At 49.8% G+C, this 23,119-nt stretch overlaps 2 protein-coding genes across 3 annotated transcripts; one reads left to right on the plus strand and one right to left on the minus strand.

The window, feature by feature from the left end:
• The first annotated feature begins 704 nt into the window (after positions 1 to 704).
• NPPC (natriuretic peptide C) lies at positions 705 to 4,209 on the plus strand. Its single transcript, XM_041405684.1, is given in 4 exon segments — positions 705 to 897; positions 2,259 to 2,344; positions 2,346 to 2,446; positions 3,810 to 4,209. Coding segments are annotated over 3 exon segments (267 nt in total). The 5' UTR covers positions 705 to 804; the 3' UTR covers positions 2,434 to 2,446; positions 3,810 to 4,209.
• A 48-nt stretch (positions 4,210 to 4,257) lies between these two features.
• COPS7B (COP9 signalosome subunit 7B) lies at positions 4,258 to 22,690 on the minus strand. Of its 2 annotated transcripts, XM_041405681.1 has the most exons (10): positions 22,391 to 22,686; positions 20,650 to 20,825; positions 19,410 to 19,485; positions 17,784 to 17,872; positions 16,905 to 17,107; positions 15,528 to 15,633; positions 10,148 to 14,253; positions 9,360 to 9,479; positions 8,461 to 8,566; positions 4,258 to 5,575 (listed from the first exon to the last, which is right to left on the minus strand). In XM_041405681.1, exons 2-7 carry the CDS (start codon positions 20,809 to 20,811, stop codon positions 14,095 to 14,097), a joined length of 795 nt encoding a protein of 264 aa, XP_041261615.1. In that variant the 5' UTR covers positions 20,812 to 20,825; positions 22,391 to 22,686; the 3' UTR covers positions 4,258 to 5,575; positions 8,461 to 8,566; positions 9,360 to 9,479; positions 10,148 to 14,094. The 2 variants fall into 2 exon arrangements, with proteins under 2 accessions (XP_041261615.1, XP_041261616.1); XM_041405682.1 differs by lacking the exon at positions 10,148 to 14,253 and having other exon boundaries at positions 4,258 to 8,566; positions 22,391 to 22,690.
• Positions 22,691 to 23,119: the final 429 nt, after the last annotated feature.

Raw genomic sequence — 23,119 nt, forward strand, 5'->3', positions numbered from 1 at the left:
AAAAGCCCCATCTCCAGGGCCTGGAATACCATCACGATTTTCACAGAAGCAGAGGGAGCAGGTCAGCGCCCCAATCCGAGAGACCCATTTGGGTGCCCTCAAGAAGCACCACTGCCCCCTCCATCCCTTTGTGTCCCCCACATCCCTGTCACGGAGGGCAGTGGCCCTGCTCCTGCCAAGCAGGGACCTGGGAGGCACAGCTTCTGATTTAATCCTGGATGTGGGGGAAAAAAAAAAAAAAAAAAAAAAAAAAAAAAAAAAAGGTTCTTTTTGTGCTTATTCGTATCTTTTGGGATGAATCCCACACCGGGACCACCCCCCCCCGCCTGGCCCGTGTCCTTCCGCAGGAGGTCAGCAGGGCAGTACGGGGAGCGGAGGGGCAGCGGCAAGGGGAGGGCAGACAGCTTGCAGGGGGGCCGGGGGCGTTTGGGGGGGAGCGGGGGCATCAAGCCAAATGCCCCCCGCTTTCCCTTTCGGGTCTCCAGCTCCCGGAGCTGGTTGTCTTGTGTCATTTGTTACTGCCAGGGGAGAGGGGATACCACCACCCCCCCTTTAAATTCCTGCTATTGTGGAGTGCAGACCGGGTTGGACCTGGGTATTTAGATGACATCACCGAGCAGGTTGGGTTATAAAATGAATGAAGCAGAAAGCAGCCCAAGTTCACTAGCTCGGCACTTCGCAGGCGGCAGGAGGGACCTCGGGGCTCCGCTCTGAACTTTGACTCCCGCCGGTCCCGTCCTCTCCGCGGGGCTGCCCTCGGCTCCCCGCTGCCCCCCCGACCCCCCTGCCGCTCGGCCCCGCAGGATGCAGATCTCACCCTTGCTGGCTGGTGGACTTTTACTCGCGCTGCTCTCCGTCAGGCTGGAGGCGAAGCCGGCGTCTCAGCTCCCACAGAAGGTACGGCTGGAGCTTTCTCCGGCTCTTCCTCCTCTCCCGGTCCCGCTCAGAGTCCTAACGGCACAGGGGGAAACGCGGGGTGCCTGTGGGGTGCCGGAGTCAGGGCAAAGAGGGGTTCTTCTCTCCGCATGGGCTGTTTGGCTGCAAGGGGGGACTCCCTGCTTCTCCAGGCTGTCCCGAACGTCCGGGGACATCCGCCCCCAAGCAGAGGCTGGAGCGGGACGCGGTGTGCCCCGCAGCCCGCGGGATCGGGGCAGGGGAGGGTGGCAGTGTGCTCCCGGAGTCACCCTGGAGCCCCCTCTGTGCCGGGCACGGGGAGGGGGAGCAGAGCCGGAGCGGGGCAGGCAGCAGGTGCACGGTGGGACGGGGTGCGAGAGCAGAGCCCTCCGGGCACTCCTGGCCAAACAGGCCGGGCAGGGGCACAGAGGTGGGTGTCCCCTCCCCGCGTGTCCCATGGGGAAGGGGCGCCCCAAATGAGGGTGTCCCAGGGACCTGGTTGTTCCGAGATGCTGAGGACGAGGGATGTGCCCGAGGCCACCGACACTGGGTGGTGGTCTGGGCACAGAGATGGGGACACGACGAGTCTGACGAGTGCCCCAGGGCAGCAATGGCATAGGGGTCTGGTGTCCCTGTAAGGCACTGGAGATCAGGCTGAAGAAAAAGTGTTGATACAGGGGGAAGTTGGGAAAATGAATGAGGATGAACATTTCTAGGGCTTGGTGGGCAGCAGCTCTGAGCAGGGAGAGGGATGGAAGGCCTGGGAGATGGGGGAACAGTAAGGAAGGAGGTGTGTCCCTCTAATTGTGGGTCAGAATTGGAGGATTGGGAGTACACAGAGAGCATTAACTAGGGGAGGGAGCAGCAGGGAGGAGGATCCCTGATCTCCCCACTACTGCTGGGGACAGTCTGCAAGGCAGTGGTGCTTGGGGAACTGTGGGGCAGGACCCCTCCCCATAATCTGACGAGGTCTGTAAACTGGTGAGGGATGCAGTGACTGAAGGGGTCTGAAAGGAAAGAACCTGCCAGCTTTCAGGCCCCTTCAGATTTTGGGTGGGGGGGAGGAGGGGACGGAATGGGAGGACAGGATAGTGACAGCAGCACAGCTGAGGTGTGGATATGCAGTGACCGGGGCAGGAAGATGGTGTGGGTCGGGGGGATGCTCTGACCACAGGGAAGGGAGCACAGATTTAGGGAGGGGAGAAGATGCTCTGGGCACTGCCGCGGGGTGATGGACTGCCCTGCCGGGCACAGACCCAATCGCGAGTTTGCATCGCAGGGGGAAACACAGACCCTTCTGCGCGTCCCCAGCACTGATGGGGATCGCTGGGGACGGCGGCGCTCTGACCCTCTCCTCCCCACAGGCCTCCCGCGGGTCAGCGGCGGCAGCGGCGGCGGCGGCGGGTCCGCCCGAGGCGGCGGAGCGGGAGAAAGAGCGGGAGAAGGAGCGACAAGGGCCTCCACAAGAAGGGCCTGGGCAAGGGCTGCTTCGGGCTCAAGCTGGATCGCATCGGCGCCATGAGCGGCCTCGGATGCTGAGGGACCCCTGGCGGTGAGTGCGCGGCCGGGCCGGGCCGGGACCGGGACGCGGCCGGGACGGGGCCGGGGGCTGCGGAAGATGCGCCGCTCTGCGAAGGCGAGATGCCAGCGGACGGGACTGCAGGTGTTCATCCGCTGAGCCTCGCAAGCTCCGGCTTTGCTGGGCGGGCAAAGAGGAGGACCCCAAAGTTGGCTTTATTATATTCCCGTCTGGAATCCATCGGCCCTCCCGCTGCCTTGCCCTGCAGAGGGGTCAGAGAGGCCAGCTGCTCCCGCAGCAGCTCAAACTGGATTCCCCCTAATTTGAGCTAGACCTGTAGGCTCCGGGGAGGATGCAGGAGGAGCTCCGGTGCAGCCACATGCTCCTAGCTGCCCCCTCTGCTTGACACACTTAGGTGACCTATGGATAGGTGTTAGGAGGGCAGGGTAGCCCCTGTGTGCCTGCAGTTGGAGAGTTACGGAGGCTCCTGTCTCAGCCATGCTCCAGTGGTTTTAAGGAGAACAACACAGAAATTCCCCAGGTGTTTTCTAGGTGTGGTGACAGCCATGAGAAGCGCTTTCCTAACTGCAGCTTTGTATCAGAGCAAGTTACAGGATGCCAGGGGAAGTTCTTCCCACGGTGCTTCACAGCCACTTTGTAGCAACCAATGGGTGAAGGAGTGTCGCTTCCCCAAAGTGATGGGTTTGGGAAAAACATGGCAGTGCCTCCCCTGCCAGGTCTCCCTGCAGGTACTGGGGACAGTGAGGCACGTTCTGGCCTGGCCCTGCCAGCAGGACACACACAGATGAATTCACACTTCGGCAAGCACCTACCACTGCAGCCCAGGCCACTTGCTCTTCTTCCCATGGCACAGCTCTGCAGTAACATAACTGGGCACAGAGGGGACTGGATCCAGCATCCTGCTGCTCTGCAGGGCGATGGGAGTAGCACAACCCAAAGGTGCCTACAGGATGCCAGTGCTGGTCTGTGACCTGTCCTGGAGGGATGGGTGCTGTTTCTCTCTTCCCTCATTTAGAGACTCCTCAATATTGCCAAGTATTGCTAGCTCAGGGCTCCAAGAGGAACACGCCCATGTAGGCAGGTCACACTCCTTCTCTCTCACTAAACCCATCAGAAGAAGGAAAAAAACTCTAATAGACACAAGGGCAGGAGGAGCAGCAGCTTCTCTCAGCCTCTCCCCTGAACACTAGCCAGAAAGAAAAGAGTGCGCTTCTTCCTTGCTTTAGCACAAGCAAAAAGCTCAGGGATGGCTTCTGCTGAGTCCAGCATCCCCCAGCCCCAGGCCATGGATACTTTGGCAGGGGTTTTGGCTGGGGATGGGTAAGGGGTGCTGCATGGCAAGTACTAATGGGCACTTTGTTCTTGTTCCTTGCAGGCCTTTGAATCCATAGTCCACTTTTTCCTACCACGCACAGCCAGGCACAGCCATCCCCCAGGCAACACCTAGAGAAGCAGAGACCCCCTTGGAATGGACAAAAGATGTGGTTGTGTTTTTCTTTTTGGTACGAGGAGTCATGGCACCAACTGTTTTGGTTTTGTTATTTTTTTAACAAGTGCTCTCTATCTTATATATATTATATATACAAACACTCACCGAGACAAGGGACAGTGCTTTTCCAAGAGACTGATGAAGCCAGCTGTATAACATTGCTGTTTGTAAATTCATGTCATGCATAAATGTATTTATGTTGTAAAGCTATTTATATATTGTTTATAAAGAGATATTTATAAAAAAATTATTTATGTAACTAAATGAAAAGTCAAGCATTGTAACATTTTTTGTCCTAAGTAGTTGAAAAACTTTAAAAAAAAATCATTCCGTGTGGCATTTTGTAACCTGTCTTTATTTATCAAATTCACATACAATTTCAATGTCAGATTGACTGATTTTAACAGAGCTAAAGAAGAAATTGTTCAGATGCTTTAGAAAAGTCAGGAGTAAGAGAAAGGCCATCTGATATTTTAAGCTTTGATCCCATATGCAAAAGTAAACTTGTGCCCAATCCTGTGATGCTCTGATGGACTGAATCCTGCCTGGCGCTGCAAGACTCTGCAGACCCCAGCTGAGCTCCCTGCGAGCACACAGCCTTGGGCAGCACCTCTATGCCCAGATCCCAAATGGCACCCCTGGAAATGAGCCCACCATGGTTAACGGCCGAGCCCTGGATCAACAGCAGCGTGACAAGGGCAGCATCTGTCCCAGACCTGCTTTAACCACTTCCAGCCCAAGCTTCAGCCCATAACTGCAGTTCTATCACTGGTGCTGGATGGAGACGCCGTCCCTGCTGACAGCAACAAAGAGCCTGCGCTGGACCTGGCCCCCAGCTGCGCTGGTGGGAGCAGAGCTTTGTGCCAGAGGCACTGCCATTCCAGGATCCAGTGGCTCACTAAGTCTTGTTGATATTCCCATCCGCCAGCCCTTTGCCACTAAGCTGTAAAGTCCCTTCCTCCAGCAGAGAATTTATTTAACTGAGCCAGGGACCATACGTAGACAGACCAAAATATACCAAGAGCTGCCTGGTAAGGATTCATAGACACAGCTGTTGCTAAAGCTTCTTGCTATGTAAAGTGCATGAAATAAATCGTTAAAATGACTTGGAGCACTAAAGGAAACAGCAAGTGAGGGGGCGGGGAGTGCAGTAAACACACAAACTCCTGCTTGAAGGCTCTTTGGTCTCATTCTTCAAAGAGGCCTTAGAAAAAAAGAGAGTGGCAGGCGCCCAGCCCAGCCGTGACAGGAGTCACAAATTATGCCCTGGCCATTGTAGTGGGCTGGGAAACAACGAGCATTATGTTCTGCTGGGCTCTGGTGCCTAGGACAGGGCAAAGAGAAAGTCACCAAGACCCAGAGGCAAAGCGATCCTTTTCCTTAGCAACCACCAGGAAACCATAGAAACCTCCAGCCAGACTCACCCCAGCTCTGACAGAACACTGGGTGCACAGAACAAGAGGATTCATCCCGACACCCGACAGCTCAATCATCAGGTTAGGAGCGCACAGGGGACGTTTCTGACCTCGCACGAGCACGGCCTCCATCAGAGACAGGTACCCACCTCGCAGTGCCCACAGGATCCAGCTGGACGGGGAGCAGCAGCTGATGGATCACACAACATGTTGCCTATGGGGAACAAAATCAAGACCCTGGCAGGGAGGGAGGCAGGATGGGCAAGTGGCAGCTCCCATAGGGAATGGCAACCTACTGTCAGGGCTCTGTAAGGCAAATACACCTGTGAAGGTCACCCTTCCAGCTCCACACATCTTTAGAGGGAAGGAGGGGCTGTATCAGGAGCTCCTAAAGAGATGCCCATTAAAGGGGACTGTCTGCTGTCACCCAGGAAACCTACAGGACAACAAGAATCGCTCACTGCGCAGACCTTGCACAGCCAGGTCTGAACAGAGGTGTAAGAAGATGGTGCTGCAGGTCCTGCTCAGAGTCCTGGTCCTTGAGCATGAAGCCAGAGTAGTGCCCATGCTAGAGTGACATGCTGGGACCAAGGTGGAGACAATTCTCCTTCCAGTTTTGGCTTTTTGCTTCAAGCCAGAGCTGAAATAAAACCACCTGCCTAATGACAGAGGGGCTGTCCTCAACACAGCAGCAGGGACTCAGCCTCAGGAATTCAATCCACACAATTTTACCACATTAGTGAGGCAGAACCTGAGATAAGATTGGGAGATTGATGATCACAGCCTGGGGTCACGTACAGTCTGGATTCCTGTTTCTCCTCGGCAGCACTGTCCAAGAATAAAAGCACAGCCCACAGCATGGGTCCCTTCCATCCACTGGGCTTCCTGGGAAAAAGCAAGCCCAAGGAAAAGGGCAAAGCTGTATAGCGAAAGGCCATTAGCTCGGCAGAGAAGAGCAATCAAGAGCTACAGCTCCGGGTGGAGAGGGAGAGAATAACAGCTTGGTTCCTCACTTTCCTGCTTCTGGTCTGACCAGGGAGCCACCTGTCCCTTAGGATGTGGATGCCCACCAGCAGGATGAGAATATCGTGCCCATGTGTGGTGATGATGTGCAAGAGAGAAGGCAGCACTCAGGGGTGAAAGAACACTCGGGAAAGCTCAAATCCACTCGACCTCAGCCCCTCCGTGGCACAGCCAGAGCAGTGGGTCTGACAGGCAGAGTGGCACTGCCAGCAGAGGTCAGTTCTCAGAGCACTGATGAGCACCTTCCTGCTTCACTGGACAAGCAAGAATGGGAATCAGAAATGGCTCATTAGAACACAGCAATCACCCAAAATGGCCACAACTGGGTCTCTGACAGGGGCTCAGTAGAAAACAAGGGCAGCAAGAAAGAGGGGCCACAGGAATGTAATTAAGAGGCAAGGAGGCATCTTGTGCAGCAAAACCAAATTCATCTTGCGTTGCTGCCTCCCCTGATGGCCAGCTAGGTCAGATCCTTACAACGTCCCACGAAAGGATCCACGGCCAGCCCTGGAAAACTCCCCTGCTACATCCCAGCCTAGACAGCATAAGTGAACAATAGTTGTTCTGGATGCAAGGTGCAGCCTCAGGAGGTGGCATCTGATATCTCAACCATAGTCTCAGAGAATGGCCTTTAGCAGAGGTGTGTACACACACCTGGAAGTGAGGGGAGAAGGAGTCCCAGGGTTCCCTGTCCATACTCAGGTCAAATTAGCACTCATGGGACCTACACATTTTCTGCACTACCAGCTGGACGAGGAGTAGCCAATTCAGTTTCCAAATGGGAACACTTGTGACATGACATAGAAACAGCCTTGATTTCTCCTCTCCAGGAGCAATTCCTAGCAGGAGTTGAGCCATCAGCCCCCAGCCTGAAAAATCTAGTGGAAAAGGACAAAGAGCTTCCTCCAGTGCTGTAGTACAAGTGCCTGGCAAAGCCCAAACAGGTTGGAACAGACGTTGGAACACTCACAGCAGGGCCACTGTTGTCTTCTAATGTGTGGGAAATCTGTTCTGTTCCCATATTCCATGTTTTTCCCTGGTACCATTCATGCAACTTTTCCCAGGTACTTATTGCCGAAGGGTTACAAAGCCCAGCTCTGGTGACAGCAAATCCCAAAGCAATGAAGAAAAAGAGAAACCTGGAGTCCCAAAGCAAGAGAGCAAAGGAATTTTCCATCTGGAAAGGGACTTGAGGCATGGAGCAGGGACTGCCAGGGGCAGCAACAAACATGCCCCTGCCACTTGCTCCAGGACTTCTCCAAGCAAGGGCTGCTTCCCTCAGAATGCAGAAAAACAAAGGGAAGGGATCACAGGGCGACTTCCAGAGGGAGCCTGCACCTGACACAAGCATGAGTTAAAAACAAGATGGGAATTGAATTCAGGCCCCTTCCTGTCAGTCAGCAACTAACCTTGTCAGGAGGGATGGCAGCACTAACTGAATCAGGCAATTCATTAGGTTGGGGCACACAGCAAAAGCCCACGCTCTCTGGAGCAGAACTACAGTGAAAATCCAGGGTAATGAGTTGCAAACTGCCTTTGTAAATGATACTTCTGCAGTGACTCTGGCAGGATGGGAAAAGAACTAATAGGAAAATCATTAGGTAGCATCCCTTTGATATTGTTGAAAACTGCACAGGCTATTTTTCCTGCCCCCTCCATAATTAACCTGGTATATTACCCATAATATTCCAGGCTGATAGTCCCACAATGGACCACCTTATCTGCATCAGGGGAAAAGAAGGGTGTGCTATTTAAAATGAAGACAACTCCTGGAAAAGCTTAAAAGGTGTTAAGATTTCCCCCCTACCACTCACACATCTTCAACTCCATCACAACCAACCTCTGCCCAGCCAGGAGACCAAAACCCTGTCACAGTCAGCAGGTAGGAGCAAGGCTGTCCTGGGAAATGCAGCTGCACAGGAACTGATCTGCCCAAGGTTGCTCTCTGCAGCTGCAGCAGAGCTGGAAGAGGACACAGTTCTGTGCTTTGCCCCTTATTTACAACACTGTCCTTGTCCTTGATTTCCCTTATGCTAAACCAGGCTACAGCCTGCACCTCCTGAGATGCAGAACAGCTCTGAGGAGCAATGCCTACCCACCTGGCTTGTCTGCCAGCAAGGAGAGGTGTCATCTCTGAGTCGTGATGTAAAAGGTACAGCATCACAGCTGGCAGGTGATCCTGAAGGAACTGGTGCTCTCTAACAGCTGCGAAGGTGACAATGAAACACCGAGACGTTACTTCCTGCATCAGCACAGAGCAGCCTTAGGACTGTGCTGATCATGAGACCGTGAGTGGAACATGAGGGCTCGTGAGATAAACAGCATCTTTGGGAAGAGTCTGGAGGGCAGGAGAACACTACTGCCAAACCTCATACCCATGAAAATGCAGCCTGTGGTCAGACAAGCCCCAAATACTCACAGAGGCTGATCCCTGATGGAACGAGGCTTTGCTTACCCACCCCAATCAGCTCTTTTGGAAACACAGAGCTATCATGTGTGACTTTCAAAAACATTTCAAAAACACCCAAATGATACAGATTCCACAGGCTCTTTGGAGATCTGGAGATGTGGAAGTGTGTGCCATCTCCTACTAGAATTAGAGCAAGCAAGGACTACTGGCACGAATTATTTTGTGCGCTGTGGGGAAATACATATGTGAGGACTGTTAAATGACCTTGTGGCATCCCATTACTGCCTGGAATTTCCAGTGGGTATGTATGCATATTCACTAGAGCAGGGATATCTCTTCCTGAAAAAACTGTGGTCACAGCTACCACACTGAGGCAGTTTGCAGTAGGGCATGTCATGAGATGCACACACTGCACAAAGAAGCCTCCGTGCCTGTAGACGTGCCTGTAGATTCAGACAGGGAGAAAAGTGCTGCCCATTCCTTTGCCTGGCTGACCCACTGGAGAGGGAAGTAGCACCACGGGGATGCCAAGAGGCAGAGTCAGCCCAGGCTAGGGGGTAAACACACACTCTCTTTACAATCACTTACCTCTGGGAGCTCTGTGGGAGGGCCAAACTTGAGGAGCTATCAGCAAAATGTCAACAGTCCCTGAGAGACACGGACCTTCGTCATGGAGCAGAATGAAACAATGACATATTCCTAAAAACTCTGCCGAGAAATTCAATCAGACTGTCAGGCTAAAATTCCACACTAAGAATACAAGCTTGAGATTACAAGTAGGAACTGAGATCTCTCTAAACTTTAATTTACCTTTCTTGATGGCCCTGGGTTACTCTCTTTCAGATTACACAAAAATATGCTGTGCAGACTCAGGTTTTGGTTCCCTTGCGTTAGGTCAGGTGTTATAGAGGACTTAATGGGGTGGAAAAAAACTACAGGAAATCAGGTGCCTAAGATAGGGATATCTGGGTCTACTGTGTTAGTTGGGCAGGCTCTTAGATTTCTCCATCTCCCCATTATTTAGAATAATAAAGAGCAAGGCTGTTTTTCTGCATTGCAGTTTGCAACAGGCTCAGACCAAAAATAGGAATCCCCAGCACCAAAAGCCCCACAAATGCACAAGTCTGGGCTGTTTTACTGTGCAGGGGTGGGCTTTGTGTGGTTTCTAGCTTAGCTGAACTCATATAACCCCACACAGAACTGAAAGTTTAGGAAAAGTCTGGTTTGCCCATGAGATTTATGTTGTAATACTGCTATCAAAGATAAGGGCACTGTTCCTTCTGTCTTCCCTGCAATGAGTAAGCACAAGTCTGCTTGGCACACGTGGATCAACGCATTTTGCCCTCATAGGATAAGAACACTAAAACCAAAAACACCTTCTGGGGTCTGCATCCTTTTACATTCCTTCAGGAACTGAAAGATGTTCAGCAAAATGCACTTTGCAGGGCTGGTGGGAAAATGGCCACTTCTTTCCACCACTGTCTTCTGTAAAGAACAAAAGCTTCACTTTTTCCAGCTTCACTCTGGAGAGCAGCTCTGCAGGTCCTACTCCTGTACACGATCCATGGAGAGAGACCTGCAAGCGTGAGACCAGCCCCACAAGCACCCATGGGATTTCCTGGGGCTGCACAAGACTGATTGCAGGACAGGTCTCAAATCTGAAGACAGGAGGGTCTGTCAGCATCACTGATTTTCCCTCCTGCTCTCAACACAAGAGTAAGTTAGCATTCAACTTAGTTAAGAAGGTGAGAAGGGAAGTAAAAGAAGAAGAAGAAATTTTAAGCCAAAACTTTTTTTTCTTCTTCTGTTAAAGACTGACATCAGCGCTGCTTTATTGTGTTCCAGAATTGCCTGATGTTAGCTGGTATCAACCGAGTCTCGGCAGGAATGCCAGGGACATTTGTTAGCATGAGGCACAGCTTTAGGGCTAGGGCAGCCTACCAGCACTGCAATCAGCTGAGATCCTCTCTTCCATTTTCCAGCTCAGTGCTCAATTCCATATTAAACAAGCACTAGTACAAGAGGAGCTGCAGAACACAAAGCTAGACAATAAAGCCCTGAAGAGCAGAGGGAAGGCAGTTTCCATCCACTTTGTCTCCCTCTGGGTGGAAAAGGCAAACAGAAGTTCAATAGCTCAAAGTCTGTCCTGCTGCAATCTTGGAGCGAGCTGCAGCTGGAGCATCCCATTGCTGCCATAAACCAAAGCAGGGCAGGATGCTCACCCTGCACCAGGGAGCAGCGTCCAGCAGTGCTCAGACAAGCTGTGCTAGCTGCCTCCAGCAGGCACAGGCAATCCATGGGAGCTTGCATCAAATCGGCCTCTGTTTCCACCTCCCTCTTGTACCCATAGCAGTTCAGCTCCCTGGGCACTCCCCACTTGAAACTGCCCACAATTCAGCCCCTAATTCACACAACTCTGCTCTGAGTTGCTGCCTTTCCTGTAGTCAACAGGACATCAACAGAGTCTTTATCTGTTGTCCTTCTCAAACAGCACAGCACCTCCTGCATCCTTGCCCGTTAACAACTCTGCCTTCTGCTTCATTTCTGGAATAGCTTCTAACTCTTTCCTTCAAGCCAGATTCATTAACCAGCTGCTGCAGAGCTGTTTGCCTCCCCCAGGTACTCTGTGCATGTCATTTGTTAATGACTCATCTCAGCCTGGGCTCATTGCAGACGTCCCCCTCCTTTTGCAGCACCAAGCCCTTTGCTGGCACACCAGGAAAGCCAAATACGCCAACAGCTCCATCCCCTTCAACACACCAATCCCTTCTCTGTCCTCTGTCACCATGAGACATGGGATAGCTCTTTACTCAAAGTGCTATTTCCTCTCTTGCTGCTTTGCTGATCAAAGGCAATGCAAACCAAAGCGTAAATAAGATCCTCACCCCCAGCCAGGCTTTGAGAACAGCAAAAACATAAGAACGAGCTCAAAAACTTCCAACTGCTAAAGAAGCTTCAGTAAACTAATGTGACTCCATCACATCCTCCCTGGCAGGGAATAAACACCAAGGGCACCAAACTCACATCTATTTCCCCAGCAGACTGTGGCTTGATGAGGACCTAAAATGATTCCCAAAGGCATTTGTATTCCTCCTGCCACCTTGCAGGACTGATATTAAAAATGGAAAGAGAACCATAGAGCCTCACTAGTCAAATCCAGTGAGGAACTGGATGACCAGCACATTGCAGCTATCCACACAGCAGGCTAGAAACAGACACAGTCCAGCTCCACCACACAGACTTAGGAACATAAAGTCCACCTGCACCTCCTGAGAAGTTGTCAGCTGAACACTGTAAGAAGCTGAAACAGGAGCTAATACTGCCACTGCTTGGGAAACAGTTCCATTGAATTATTGGTGAAGGCTTTGTGCTCTGGGCTCATCCACTTAACATCCTTGTTGCATTTCTAGGGGGAGAGAGAGCTGGTAAAGAATCAGAAGCCTGACCAGAATCAGAAGTGTCTGGGACTTGACCCAGAGGAAGCTGGAGGGAGGGTATTTAGATCTTCCTCTCCAGACTGAAAGCTGGTGTGCCTGCACTGCAGGAGAAGAAAAGGAGAGGGATTTACTCTCACAAGTGAGCAAGTCCTGTGACTGAGGACTGCAAACACACAGATGGCAGAGCCCTGGTAGCAATAAGAGGAAGGCACGTGCATTGCACGAGCAAATGCAGGTGACAGCTGGCTGTAGGACTGGAGCATTGTCACAGTCCTCTGCTTAAACAGCTCCCCTGCCTGCTCAGGGAAAGAGCTTCTCTTTACAGAAGTGAAAAGCAGGAGCCAAACTACAAAGCAGCACTCTACTAGACGCAAAGGAAGGAACAGACTGGCCTCGGAGCACAGCTACAAACCTTCCACAACCAGGCATCAAAGCTGTTTAGGCTCAGGACACATCAAAGCTGTTTAGGCTCAGCTACCAGCTTTGCCACACATCCTTCTGCACAAATCTGGACAAAGATGAACTACTGACAAAACGTGAAGAGGCTTCCCTGTCTCCCAGATGCATCAGAGAGATCAGTCGACCATCGGTCAACATACACCAAGAATCAAATGCATGCTTAAGTGAACAAGTGCCATTGGACAACAAGCCTAAAACAGCCTCCAAGTCAAAACTCCAGACTCTGACATTAAATCAGCATTTTTAATTTTTTTCTAAAATGTACTTTTTTATGAATTGCTGTTCCAATGCTTCCCCCTTAAAAAAAATCCCACACCGTGCCAAACTAGGTGCAAATCACCTGAAGTTAGTTTGTAACAAATAAAAAAACCCCCACAAAACAAAGGCTGAAATGCTTTAGAATCACAACAATGTACAAAAAAAAAAAAAAAAGAAAAAAAAAAAGGAGGAAAATACAACCTGAAAGTGTTCAAAATTCAGAAAGACTCATCAAGTCCATTGCTTCAGCAAGGGGATGCTGCTGCGACCCCTGCCAGTGGGTCCTGGGCCACCAGCCTGCCTCCATGCCAAACAGGCTCCTCCCACTGTCACCAGCATCCAAGGAAGAGTGAATGCATTACCCTCTGAAGGTATCAGTGGGGGAAAGAACTCACAAGCAGCTCTGGGAGGTCACATCACATTCAGGAGGAAGTTTCTAGCATGCCCCTGACCACCTGCAAGGTCTGTGTGAAAGAGCAGCCTGCTTCCTCCTTGTACTGATGCCTCAGAGATGCAGAACAGTGCTTTAAATCTGTGAGAGATTAAAGGGCTTAGTAAGGGCAGTAAACAGACAGTTAAGTAAACAGCCCAGCACTGGAACTCATCTTCACAGAGCGAGGTAGTGTGAATTTCACCCCAGTTTAAAATAGACAGGGGTAGCGGAAAGGCTGAAGGCTTCCATGTAAAGCAGTTCCTGGCCTAGAAACCTTCCTGTGCTCCCTTTGGGAATGAAAAGATCTGTGTTGATGGCTTCCTCGCTCCCAGCCTGGCTTTGGTAGCCACACTTCAACCCTGGGATTCAGATGCTTGCTATAGAAGCTCTCCCATGATCTGATTCAGTAGAGCAGCTTCCTCAAGGTTAAGCAGCAATGAACTAGCTGGGAGGGAGCAAAACGGTCCACAGATATTTTGGTTTTTTCCTGCCCCTTTTGGTTAGTCCCTTTCTTTAAAAGTCCCTCTTGACAGGACCAGAACAAGGACACCCTGAAAACTCATAGGAGCTGCACAGTGTAACTTAGCCAGGTGCTGCTAACTGGGAGCTGTTCAAACAGGGCTTTTACTTGCCAGCTGGGAAGGGACTGGCCCAGAACCCACTGAAAAAGGAGACGCAGGCCCTTTTTGCTCCTCCTGCTGTCATTCCTAACTGAATGACATTTAGATGGCATGTTCTAGTGACGGCTGGAGACCAGCCCTTTGACTTTGGACATCTTCTTTGTGGGCTGCCTTTGTTCTGTGTGTGGAGGGCACTCTCGCTCTACCAGCTGCTGTTCCATCTCCTGTGCCGACGACGAGGCTGTAGCTTTTAATGTTTTCTTTATGTTTGTGACCTGGCCAAGAAGAGACAGTGAATCAGCACCTGCTTCTTCCTTCTCTTGCAGCAGACACTCTGTTCATAAACATATTGAAAAACCCCTGGAGTATAAGAGTGGAGAGTATAAAAGAGACTCTCCCAGCAGTAACATGCTCTCCATTTGAGTTTAATAAAAGTAATGCATCATCCTCGTTTACAGACAGAGCTAATAGTATTTCCAGTCTGGAATAACTAGGGATTACTTTTTTCCCCAAGGACAATGGTACAATATTGTACCACCCTTCTGTCTGGCTGGAGGGACCTACTACTGCCTTGGTGCAGAAGGAGCCATCCTACCATTCTGTCAGCCAGCAGCAGGAAGAGGAAAGGAGACAGTGAAAGAAAAATTTACTCTCAGGACAGAACTCAAAAGGCACTTGGCCTACCTGACTACCTGAGACACAGGTTATTTGCTAAGAAGCAGGAACAGAAATTGGTTTTGTGGGAAGCAGCAGTAATGTTTCTGCTACTCTGGCTGAAAAGGAGAGATACAGCACTAAGCACCACCCTCGATCCCCTGGAACTCTGCAGGGCTCACCACAAACACAGCGAACAAACCTTCAAAAAACCCCCAAGGTTTGGGAGTCAGGCGTGCCAACCCCAAGCCAAAGGCATCTGGCAAACCAAACGTGCCACGGATACCGATCAAGCCTCCAAGCAGGGACGGTAACGCCCGATGCAGCGTCTCGGGAGGCCCATGCCCACCTTGCCAGCGGCCTCGGGAGGCCCATGCCCACCTTGCCAGCGGCCGGGGCTGCTCGGGGCTGCTCGGGCCGGGCCGGGCCGCGGGCTCGTGCTGCCACCTAACGGCGGGAGCGCGCCAGGGCACGTTCGGCGAACGCAGCCGAGACTCCGGAGAGCTTTCACCGCGCTCCCCGGTTTTACAAAGACAAGTGGTTTTTACCCCCTGCCCGCCTTGTACGAAGGGAACAGCGTTGCAGTGAAGATTTGCAGTAAAAGAACAGTCTTCCTAACGAATCAATACAGGAAACCACAATTAGTGCAGTTACCTAGCCTAAATTTATAAAAATTTATCAATAGAAGTTCCACTCTGCTGGAAGTCTGATGTTTGTGGTCTTACTAGCACTCAGAAGCAGATGTGCTCTCTTTCTACCCCATACCTGATTTGCATGATTGTTAGCCTTTTTCTGAGAGCCGTGACCATCAGCCAGGCATTTACTATAGATTATTTCCTTCAGCAAACAAACATTTATCCAACAGCATAGAGGCCTGAGATGACTCTGTACCCACCTCCATCTCTACCTGCTGCTGAGTTCGGTGGTGGTTCTCTTTGTACTGGTTGGCTCTAAGTACTTGCTGCTCAATTCCTAAAAGAACTGCTTCACAGCCATCACACCTGCAAGATACAAATGATGTCAAACAGTGTTTATGAATTCTCCCTGGAGCAGCTCAATCAGGCAATCTGAAAAGTCATGCTCATCTAAAAGTTTAAGAGATTATTAAATTTATACTTCCTGCTTAGAGTTGCAAAAAGCTGGCAAGAAAAAGCTTTGCTGTGTACTTGATGCATTTCTCAGCACCCTCTAGAGGGTCTGTGTTACCCTTACCATCAGACAGTAAGTGCAGGTTCAATGCCCTTTCATCTTCCTTTTCAGACAGAATTACAGCTTAAACAGGATGCAACACATCCTGTATTCAGGATGAATACAACACATTGTATTCAAATGCAAAATTTTAAAATCGTAGAAAAAAGTAATATTAAGATAATCCTCCTGCCTGTTAAGTGTTCAAATGACAAGAGCACTCAGCATGGAACTCAGAACTGGAAGACAAAAAGGGAATTGGCAGTGGGTTCACCGTTCACTTCCAAACAATGCTGCAAGGTCCTGGAAGCTGTCAGAGCCTTCCCACAGTGATGGGACTGAGGGAGTTGGAGCAGAGAAGCAAAAAACCTGCCCCCACCACAGGACAGCATATTTGCCCAGCAGTTTAATTACTTTTCACTCATTACCATAGCAACTAGGAAGCAATTCCCAGTCAGCCCAGGACCTGCCATGGGCTCCGTATTCTAGGCAGGAATTTCCTTAGGTGGGAAGGGAATCCTACAAAAAGATGAGAAAAGCTTCCTGGCAAAGGTACAAAGAGGTAATACCACAGTCCCACTACAATTGCAGACAGGCTGCATTTGCAGAAACAAAGAAAAGACAAAGCCACCTGAAACTTCAGACTTGTAGAGACATCCCATCCAAAGAGCTGTGATTCTCTAGAATTTGCCCACACAGTTCTCAACACAGTGAAAAAGGCTGAAAAGTAAGAGTTCTGTCTTCATTATTAAGTGCTGCAGCTCCCACCACAGAACCATGAGTCCAGTTTGGCACCTCTTTCTGTGAAGTCCTTGATTCATCACTGGGGTTCTGCCATGTAAAAGCTACAGTGAGAGCAGAAGCTCACAATGTGGTAGAGTTTGGCTTGATACATAACACAAATTGAGTCCCAGATGGGATCTTGGAAAACTTGCCCAACAGACTCCTCCTCCAAGTGCCTACTTATAGCATACGACTCCTGATTAATGGAACATGGTAAAATTGAGCCAGCACTTGAAACTGTCAGGGGGAAAACAGGACAAGCTATGTACAAGGAACAAGGAGGGTGGAGAGACTGCCTCACCATTCCTGGAGTGTTTTGACAATGTTACTGATGTCCTTCTTCTGAATGTCTCTGCCAATACAAAAATCCACCTCTAACACCTGGTTTCGCTGATCCAGCTTCCCTTGGATAATATCTGTGTAAACTGCTTCAATAATGAGATCTTCCAGCTCCCTCAGATTCCTCATATCCAGGTCCTTCAGCAACACAGAATAGGGAATGCACTAAAAACAGCAAGACCAAGAGTAAGTTAACAGTCCTAGAGCAAAATGAATGGCTAAGTCTCAAAAGGTTGAGACTCAAAAGTTTATTGTATCCTACACTTTGACCTGCAGGTGCAGCAGTGACTGATCATGACAGAACAAGTGCTTGCCAGGCTATGAAATATTCTGACACAACTTTGGTAATTCCTGAAGTATTCCTATACTATTGGTATAGTATAGCACTTTCTAGAAGAAAAAAGGTAAATGTTGCCAGGCTATGAAATATTCTGACACAACTTTGGTAATTCCTGAAGCTTTGGTATAGTATAGCACTTTCTAAAAGAAAAAAGGTAAATAGGATTGTAGAAGAAATTAAGAGTGTTGCATAATTTTCTCTAGAACAAAAAGTCAGTGTTTTAAAGAATGATTCTCCATCTCCAGCAGTGAAAAAAGCCAAATGAAATTTCCCAGACCTTCCTGACCAATCTGTATGTCAGTTCAGACGCCCCCACACTTCACCCATGGAAGTCTACTAAGTCAATATCCCAAACACACCAGGAGAGAACACTGTACCCTACATGTACCTTCCCAGTACAGGATTTTTTTGTGAGTACCCATGCAGTCAGTGCTCTGGAGTGGATGCCATTTTCTAAAACAAAACCAAGAGACAGCAGCTGTCAAACCCCACACACTTTACCTTCATTCGGGAAGCCAGGCTTACGATCGTCAAGTGTTTCAGCTTGTTTTTCTGAGTCACTGTTAATTCAGGCAGGTTATCTTTGTTTGCTGTTAACGTCAAAAACACAAGATTCAGGATTTCACTTTGAAAATGACACAATCCAAGCTGCAGAACTCCAGGCTAGTTATGCTGCACTACACCCTGAAATACTGAGTGCCTCTGGCTAATGTGGGTGCTGGCTGGGGAGCAGAGCGTGCTGCTGCAGATAAACCGGCACAACCAGGGAGAGAAGGGGAGAAGTTAAGAACAACTTGGCAATTCCATTCTTATCTGCTTCTTTAGTAATTCTGGTTCTGGAATTATAAGGCAATTCATAACTGGTGCCCTGCCAAAACAGTTGGTCAATGGCTTTGTTTCTACTAAGTCATTTTTATTTAATTAACAAGCTGACAGAAAAAAAATCTTCCCCCTTTGCTGATCTGGTTGCAAATACAGCTGGTTTTATTTCTCTGAAGAGCTGCAGAATTTAAAGTGCAAAGTACTAAGCTGAGGAAGAGAGGAGAAATCATTAATCTAGATGGCCACACTGTCACTGTATTATATCCATGTGCCTCATGAATATTTAAAAAGAAAAAGGAAACTGGCAGCCCTCCAAAGCTAAGAAACTCTTTAGAATACCTACTTTAATGGAAATTAGTGTTTCAGGGCCACTCAAGTTCTCCCATCCATCCCACCTCATCCAATGCTCTGCATTTTGACTCCTTTTCCCTCTTTCTCTTTCTTCACTAGAAAAGGAAGAATGAACTGTGCTGCCACACAGTGACACAAGAGCCACGGACAGCAAGCACATCCTCTAATCAGTCACAGAATTCATGAGGCTCATGTTGCTCCACAGACACTGGAATTTCCAGTCCTTGCACTTACAGATGCTGCTGCTCCTTACAGGAACTAGATAGCTCATCCACCACCCTGAGAAACAGCACTATGACAGAATTATTTGTCACACTCTGTAATGGTCTGGATGAGGCTGCTACCCACAAATGAAGCATTAAATTGTAGCAGAATGGAAGCATAAGCACCGGAGATAAAAGCACATTTCAACAGATACAAAGATGATTCACACATAGGCTTTCTAAAGCTGCATAAAAGTCATTATTTCAACTTGTATTCTAGCTAAGAAATTATTCACTTTGTTTCAGCAATGCCGTCATGGAATAAAAGGTTATCTCACAAACCATATAGGTTTTTATAAATAATGCAGAACAATTTTGTCTAAGTTTTCTGCAGTTTCCACAACCAGTGTCATCTGAATTTCCATAGAGATGCCTGAAATTTCCCTCTACGGAGGTAAGTGGCCTGTGAACATCAATGAATTCTGCTGCAGACCAATTCAACCCAGCGCTGCAGTCCCATCCAAACCAGCAGCACCCCAGAGTCTCTAACCCTTCCTTTCATTTTTAGCAACCAAAAAGCACACATGACCCAGACCCCACTACAGACAATTATCTTCCTAAGCAAACTCCTGTTCCTGGATGCTTTCACCCAGCCACACTACACCAGGTATCTAAGAAAGCAAAGAATTGCCTCTGACAATCCTAAAGGGCACCCCAGTCCCACCTGTGCAAACGGGCAGCAGTCTCTTACCCACATAGTCCCGGTAGGTTCCGTACGCAAACAGGTTCAGCAGCTGGAAATAAGCAGCGTTAGACCCCTCAGCAAGCTGGATGGGGAGAAAAGAAAGGTCACACAAAATGGGCAACACAACCCTGAAAGGCACCTTCTCCAGAGAATGGTTTAAGTCTGCACAGGACATAAGCAGAAAAGCAATTATATCCCAAGCTGGACCCTTTCTAAGGCCTCAAGAGCGGGAAATTTCAGCAGTTTTACAGTCAAGATGATCCAGCCATTTCTATGCACTGGAACTTAATTCCAGTTTGGACTGTCAACTGCTTTGTGTGGCAACTTGGGAGGTAAAAGAAAAAAGCAGATCTTAACTTCAGCTGACAACCTAGAGGGCCAGCTCCTGTCATCAGGTGATAAGAAGCAGGTAATGGTGATGGCTGGTGAGGACCCTGTGAAAGCCAGGACAGCTCACCTGCAGAGCCAGCATAGCTTCAGAGCAAAGCAAGCTGTACCTGGAGTGCACTGGAAGGTAACAGCTCTTCTCTTGCCTGCAAACACTTCACTGGAATAACAGCAGCACCAAGCAGTGATTTTTATTGATTGGGTTTTTAATACCATTAGCTTCACACAAACCCAGGAAAAAGCCAGCACCTGTGATTTGATGCTGAAAAACCATCGAGGTGCTTTTATGCATATTTAAGAGCCTGCCTGGAAAGCCAAACTTGCTGTACACTGTGCTACTCCAGCTGCAGAGATACTCAACTTAGATTCCTTCATTGCACAAGAGGCAGGGCTGGCAAAGCACTCTCAGCAAAAGCTCTGGAACTTGCTTTCCACCTTGGTTTGAAATGGTTTGGATTTGGTTACCACCCAGGCCTGATACCCTAGACATCTGCTCACAAAGACTTTTGGAGAGCACTGAAGTTCTGCTTTCCAGGACAGTAAAGAAGTAGAAAGGGATTTTTTTCCTTGCTGGCTGCCAAAGTGCCTTCTTAAAACTGCTGCTGTGCTGCTGCCAGGTTTTTGCTGTGCTAGCAATTGCCTTAAGGTAGCAAAGTTTTATATGGGTATTCTTTAACACCTAACATATACAGGCAAAAGCAAGGTCAGCCTCTTATTCAAACACATCTCTCAACCCAGGTAAGTTGTAACAGGCACCCCTGGTACAGAAATTTCACCCACAGGCTGCCTATGGAAACTTCTGGAGATCCCTTATACCAGTAGGGCAGAAGGGGCATTAGAATAAAAACTCAACTCTTACCTCTTTCACATTTGTTAACTCCAACAGCTCTCCAAAGACATACACCCCAGGAGCTTCCAGCACTTGATTTATAAGAGCAGTCAGAGCTGAGCCACTTGTTCCTTTGGCTAGTAAAATGAACTGCTCTAGAAGATTGCAGGATGGCTTCTGTTCTCCTGCCATTCTAGGTTTTCAATCTGTCAGTAAAAGAACATAATATTAACACATCCTTTCTCCTCTGCTGAGTTCTGCCTGGCAGGGGACCAGAAGGTGCTCAGCATAGCAACATTTCAGCTGCCAGCCTCTTCTTCAGCACTCAGGGGGCAGGCCAAAAACCCAGCAGGTTCAACTGCTGATTTAGCTGGGGAGCAAGGATGACTCCTACAATTTCTAAGCAACATTTCTGTCTGAGCAGTTCCCTAAAAGGATCTGCTCTTGCAGATCCCTTCTTAGAAGACAGGAGTTTAGATTTCATGCTGTTTTCAGACTTTTCCTTCTAGTGATGCTGCCAAATAATGCCAATTGTAAAGATGCTTGTTGATACACTTGATTGACTTCCTCCTTCCTCATTACACAGCTCCAAACCAGCAAACATAATTCCCCATGAAGGACTGATGCACACTGTATGCCCAACATCCCACCTTTTCCCTTGACTCTGGCTATTGATACAGAGTGTTTCCATAATTCCCATTGCTTCCCTCAGCCCAAAAGGCAAAAGGAACTGGGGCCTGTAAGCAGCTCCACTGTGCAGTTCAAGTGTTGGGGGTTAGCTGGGAAGCTTAAGTGATAAAAATACCCTTTGTACAAAGGCTCTACTCAAGTCCCTGAGAAGAGAGGTCTTTGTCTTCAGCTGCTGCCTGACATTTCTGGTGTGCATGTTGTCTCCCGGCACCAACATGCTGCTTTTGAAATGTAAACCACTATTTATTAACAAGTTCCACAAAATGAGCTGTTTGTTTACAAACAACGAGGACAAAACTTCCCAAGCATGTGATTCAGAAACCAAAGAAAGAACTTGGCAGATAAGGGAGGGTTTGTGCTATGTTTGTACGGGATAATTATCAAGCAGAGGGTATAACCTTGATGAAAACCAAACACAGAGAACCTGTTTGGTTCTGTGTGACCCACAGGGGCTGGGCCCACATCCACCCTTGTGGGGGCAGCACCGTCACACAGGGGCTTTGCTGTTTCACCAGGCCTAACCAAATTAAGGCTTGTGAAGGCACCACAGCTTCCTGTATTAGTCAACTTCTAAAAATACACTTTACTTTGTTCTATTACACCTGCAAGTACAAACGGTCTCAGCTTTAGAGGGCAACCTTTAGCACTCTCCACACTGAGATATCTGAGCCCCCGGAGTCTCTGGGGTTCTTCCCACCGGAGGCACACGTGCAGCCTGGCTGAGCAGCACCTCAGCTCTGAGAATCCCTGCACTACACAAGGCAGTGTGCCTGCCTAACACACCAGTGCGCTCCCTCTGCCCACAGAGAGGACAATTTCCTCACGAGAGAATACGGACTGACTGTGCTGGGAATGAGACTCACATTTCACAGTTCTATTGTCCTCCCTCACAGGTAATCAAACCACACGCTGGCGTATGAGGTTACAAAGGACTGGCTGGCTGTAGCCGTGCCCTGCTGGGAAAGAGATGCCAATTCTCTGCCCCTTCCCAAGTAAATGTTCGGACAACCGCGGTGCTATTGCAACCTGTGTGCACACCCGTGTCACAGGGAATACCTCGCTGCTTCCACAACCGACTTACCCCGGTGAGAAGTGCTGAAATACAGCCGACACTCCAACGTAGCTTGTCCAAAGGCTACAACAACCCAAGCAGAAGGACAAGCTGGGCTTCTTTCGCGGTCAGGCCTTTCTAAGGTAGCTCAGGGAGTTTGAGGGCGGGAAGCGGCCCGCAGACCCGGCAGCAGGAAGGCGGGGGTTTCCCGGCCCTGCCGTTCTCCCCAGACCCCTGGCAGAGCCCTCGGGCCCCACCGAGCCCTGCCGCAGGGTCGGACCCACTGAGGATCCCCCACCGCCGCCCCTGTTCCCGGGAGGCTTCTCCCAGCCCCGGCATTACCTCTCCGCTCCCGGCCTCCCGTCCCGCCGCTCCCGGCGCCGAACCCGCCGCGCCTCAAGCCGCCATGATGGCGGCACCGGTGTCCGCGCGCGGCTCCTTCCCCCCGGAACGCGGGGCCGCGCCGAACGTTCCGGCCGATGCCCGGGGGCCGCGAGGAGCGGGAGCCGCGGCCCGGCATCCCCGGGATAGCGGGATGGGAACGGCGGGCTGTGCTGGCACCTGCAGAGCCACGGCCCAGCAGCCCGTGCAGCAAACTTCACTCGCTTGTGCTGGAACAGTTACTCGGGACTCAGCGGAGCAGCTCTTCTAGCATAAGCAAGTAAAATTGCTGCCTCTCTCTTAGGGGGTACCCTTGTGGCAGCATCACTGCGGTTTGCACCCCAACATAAGCCGTGCAAAGGGCTGCTGTTGTAAGGA

This window comes from Onychostruthus taczanowskii, unplaced genomic scaffold (genome assembly GCF_017590055.1).
Source record: "Onychostruthus taczanowskii isolate IOZ18803 unplaced genomic scaffold, ASM1759005v1 scaffold24, whole genome shotgun sequence".
Taxonomy (NCBI): domain Eukaryota; kingdom Metazoa; phylum Chordata; class Aves; order Passeriformes; family Passeridae; genus Onychostruthus; species Onychostruthus taczanowskii.